This window comes from Apis dorsata, unplaced genomic scaffold (genome assembly GCF_000469605.1).
Source record: "Apis dorsata unplaced genomic scaffold, Apis dorsata 1.3 scaffold_236, whole genome shotgun sequence".
NCBI lineage: Eukaryota > Metazoa > Arthropoda > Insecta > Hymenoptera > Apidae > Apis > Apis dorsata.
This window is the reverse complement of record NW_006263517.1, coordinates 179,052-183,536: the sequence shown is the minus strand read 5'-3', so window position 1 is coordinate 183,536 and position 4,485 is coordinate 179,052. Positions and strand designations below refer to the sequence as shown.

The 4,485-nt window shown below is 24.1% G+C and overlaps 1 protein-coding gene across 2 annotated transcripts; it reads right to left on the bottom strand.

Annotated features, from left to right (window-relative positions):
* Positions 1–65: 65 nt before the first annotated feature.
* On the bottom strand, positions 66–3,969 carry LOC102675098 (nischarin). 2 transcript variants are annotated; one of them, XM_031510535.1, is made up of 4 exons: positions 3,833–3,958; positions 3,532–3,751; positions 2,787–3,099; positions 66–2,701 (listed from the first exon to the last, which is right to left on the bottom strand). In XM_031510535.1, the coding sequence occupies exons 2-4, from the start codon at positions 3,657–3,659 to the stop codon at positions 1,736–1,738; spliced, it is 1,407 nt and encodes a 468-aa protein (XP_031366395.1). In that variant the 5' UTR covers positions 3,660–3,751; positions 3,833–3,958; the 3' UTR covers positions 66–1,735. The 2 variants fall into 2 exon arrangements, with proteins under 2 accessions (XP_031366395.1, XP_006615871.1); XM_006615808.2 differs by having other exon boundaries at positions 3,532–3,969.
* Between the last annotated feature and the right edge of the window lie 516 nt (positions 3,970–4,485).

Genomic DNA, 4,485 nt, shown 5'->3' with positions numbered 1-4,485 from the left:
ATAAAACAAAAAAAAAAAACTCTTGATAGATTGTGCTTCGTGAAAAATTCGAACAACAGAAGTAGAAAAAAATATTGTGAAATATTGTGCACCAAGTTCATCGAAAAAAAAGAATATGATGCGCGATCATAACGCAAAAAAGGAAAGTGATCTTTTGTGAAACGAATATATGAAACGATAATTTATATATGTGTTAGTTTTTAGGTGTACTACATTAAAAGACTATAACACAAGAATGCTTAAAATATGTTAAGCATTGTAATGATTATTATTATTATTTATGAATATTTTACTATTGTCGAGATACGTATGATGTTTAAAAGGTAATGCGAACAATGTGAAAGTTCAAATAAAAATAAACTTTAAAGATAATTAATCCGTCTTTTTTATATTGTCCAAACTATAATTAATTTCAATTTATAAAAATTAAACAAATTTTTTATATAAAAAATGTAATAAATAACAAAAATGTAAGAAATAGAAATATTATTTCTTATTACAAATTTTTAAATAAAGATATAATATGCTTATATATAGAGTAATAAAAAATAGGTTATCACAATTTATTGATTTAGAATTCTTTATTAACAAAATATTTGATTTTCTTATATACATTTATAGATAATTTGTGTTAAACTATTATAAAATCGTTAATCATTAAATGCGTTTACATCTTTCAAAATAACATCATCATAAAAATTTATGCAACAAATAACAAACTAATAATTGTGTATCGAATCAAAACTTTGAAAATAATTGTTTTGATTCAAGCGCATTTTTATTTGCACTGACAATATATATGATACATAAATGTTTTAATTTAAATAATTTATATGCAAATTTTATTAAATAATAAATGTTATCTTTAATAATGAATTATTTAAAAAGCAATAATTCTTAAAACGAATTCTTCTTATTTCTAAATTGCAAATTAAATTATTTCATGGAATATAAATAGAATTTATAATTTATATATTAAGAATCACCAACGGTTTATATATATATATATATCAACTAAACTTCTTTGATATAAATTATAAATAAATATACATCTTTGATCAATCTAATCTTTCTATTTCATTTTCTGATTTCGTATAAAAAATATATGACGGTAACACGCAATATACAATTTAAAAATAATTATGTACACAGTAGAATCTTATAAATTTTACTTTTACATAGATAAGTGGCACGTTATCCCCGAAAAGAGAGATTTATTATCTTCTTTTTAATTATCCCACACATTATTAAAATTTCCTTTATATCTAAATCAAATAAAGATTTAGTCAAATAAAGATTTGACTCATTATCTAAGACTTAAATTATAGATTATTATTTTGGTATATATTATACTGATTAGATTATCATCATAATGTTAAAAAAAGATAATAAAAAGCACCGACATGATAAAGTGACATAAATAAATATCATAAAAAGAGCTACAAGTGAGATTCAAATCTTGAATGTTTGTCATTTTAAATATCAATTTGATTTAATTTACAAAGGAACCTTTTCATACAGATTAATTCAATTTAATTTTTAAAAGTGATATCACTTTGAGTAAAAAATATAAAATATCTCGTTAGATTTCCATCAAAATCTAAATGTGTTTGAAAATTTGTAATTCTTGGTCTTTTATATTTAAGAAAAAAATTTGAGTCAATGATAAAAATTTATATCAAAGTTCCTTCTTTGTCTAGAATATCTTCTGAAATGAAATTGTAATTATGCAATTCTATATATTTGGAATCTCTGCAGAAAATAAAGGCGCATCTGAAGCCGTGAATGTGGGTGATTTTCCTTCTCTTGCAATGCGTAATGCTTGATGAACAGAAACAGTATCCAGTTCCTTCTGATTTGGTTTTTCATTATCTAAACAAATATCTGCTGCTCTTTTTCCAAATGGTTCTAATACTTTTACTCTATAATCGACAATTGTTGACACTGGATTGCCAGTTAATCTTAAATTTTCTAAACAAGGTAGATGACCAATATTCTTTACCTCTTCGATCTTTTCGATACGATTGCAACTTACGTCTAGACCTTCTAATGAATACAATTTCGAGAAACTCGATAATGAAGTTAATTTGTTTTGGGATAAATCGATATATACGATATAACCAAGTTTCGTATGCAAATCATCGGGTAGAGTTGTGAAATTATTTGATGCTAAATACAATTGAGACAATCTTGGTAATAGAGTGATGTTAGAAATTTCAGAGAGTAAATTATTATTTAATGTTAAGCATTCTATTTGTGGTAATAATTTAATTGCTTCATCTATAACTTCTATTCGATTATCACTAAGATCTAGATGAGTGACTTTAAACCAAACATGGGAATCGTTCGCATTTTCAATTGTTTTATGTACTTCTTCGCACATTGCTAATTCAACGATATTTCTAAGTTTTGTATTGTTCACTTTTAAATATTTCACCGTATCTCGAAGATTGCCCATATGATATATCTTATCCATTGGATATTGATTAATGGTTAGATTTTCTATGTTTTTGAAACTTGTTAATTCAATGGATAATGCTGATGAATAAATATTGCTGGTTTTATAAGGTTCTGAACTTCCTTCAATGATAAGACCAGTTAAATGAGAATTGAAATCCAAGACATGACTGAAATCATATTTTTTGTCAACCACTTCGATTGGTGGACAAGGTTGTTTTAATCTCTCACTGATTGCATATAGCTGCAAAAAAATTATTATATTTCATTTGTACATATAAAATAGATATTATTACAAGAATGTAAGAATAATTTAAATATATAATCACCTGAACTGGATTAAATTTGTGACTCTTGGACTTTTGCAATAAACTATTCCCTTCTATAAAAAATTCTAAAGCCATACTCTGTAGTAGAAAAAATATATCATATATATGCATATCAAGAAATACAGCTAATTCTCTGGGCATTGCTTTTTTCAGATAGTTGTATACTTCATTTAAATAAACTTCTAAACTTAATCTACGCTTTTCTACAAAAGCTTCACATTTATTTCCAATAAGCTTCTTTGGTGGCAATATATCCTTCTTAACATAATTCTCTGAGACAAGTTTATCGTGAAGTTCAGCAAAATCATTATATCTATAAAAATACAAATATAAGTATATCAAATTTATTTTTTACTTCAAATATTGATTTATGATATAATTTCATAATTTTTCATAAGTAAATGAAAATAATATATGAAAAAAACTCTATAATAAAGCAATCATTAAAGATTTATTAAGAAAGAAATATAAATATAAGTTTGATTAAATAAATATCATATATATTTAATGTTTATTTTTTAGCAATAAATTTTGAACAATGTAAAAATAATTTATCACATTCATTTTTTAAAATATGCATAATTTTGTATATAAAATAAAAATTTTAGATAGGTATATCAAATAATATAATTAAATAATTTTTGATAAAATATTGAATAGGCGGGGAATAGATAGATAGATTAAAATATTTATCAAGATAAGAAATGAAAAATAAAAACTTGCTCACGATGAATCAGAAATTTACCTGTGCTTCACAGTCCATTTGATTGAAGCAATCCTAACCTCGATGCAATAATAAGTAATACCTTCGACAGTGTCAGCTGATGGAATTTTAATGTGCACATTTTCTTGATTCAACAAAAGACATGCCATTCTTTCAAAATGTTTTGGCAATCGTCGAATATAGACGTGACAAAAATTGGTAGTCGATTGGACCAAGAGGTTATCCCGGATCGAGACGAGAGCTGTCAATATCAACTGTTTTATATCAGAGGGAGGGATGTCTCTTATCCATTTGGTGCATTGTGTACTCTTCTCAAACCTACCGCGCTGCTTTTTTTAGTGGTCCTTTGCTCAGAATGAAATAAAATGTTAGTATATGAATGTTCATGTTTAATGTGCAGTATACTTGGCAGAAAAACTTACACTGTGCTACCACCTCGCGCTCGAATTAAGAAAAGTACTGACCTGAAACAGATTGTACGCTCCGCTATTCTTTGTAACAGAGGTGCTCAGATTCATTATTATCAAATATTTTTTTTAATTGTATCATTGTTATATTATTCATAATTTTTATAATATTAGTATTAGTATAGATAAGTATTAATTAAAATTTTTTATGTAATTGAAAATGTTTTTTATTATTTTATTATTATATTATAATTTTATTGATTATATTAGGATTTTTTTTTATATTTTTTAAATATATTACGTCAATCTATATATATTAGATTATATTATAAACATTAAATTATCAATAATTTATTAAATAAATTATTAAAAAAAATATGTATGAACATAATTTGCACTAAAATGAATAATATAATATATAAATTAATCTTGTTTTATATATTAAATTAATCGCTGTTTAATGTGTTTCATGATTCACAATATTATTGATAAACAAATTACTGATAAGAGAGATTAAATATTCACTTTCATTATCACTTCTAAAGCAATATGTTTTTTTATTTTCAAT

Bases quoted from the DNA above. Each gene is read 5' to 3' on its own strand.
- LOC102675098 (XM_006615808.2), bottom strand. From the start codon at position 3,659: ATGGCATGTCTTTTGTTGAATCAAGAAAATGTGCACATTAAAATTCCA. The intron at 3,100-3,531 runs GTAAATTTCTGA...GTATTTTTATAG, and splicing joins AAATGGACTGTGAAGCACAG to ATATAATGATTTTGCTGAAC. The intron at 2,702-2,786 runs GTGATTATATAT...ATTTTTTTGCAG, and splicing joins ACAAATTTAATCCAGTTCAG to CTATATGCAATCAGTGAGAG.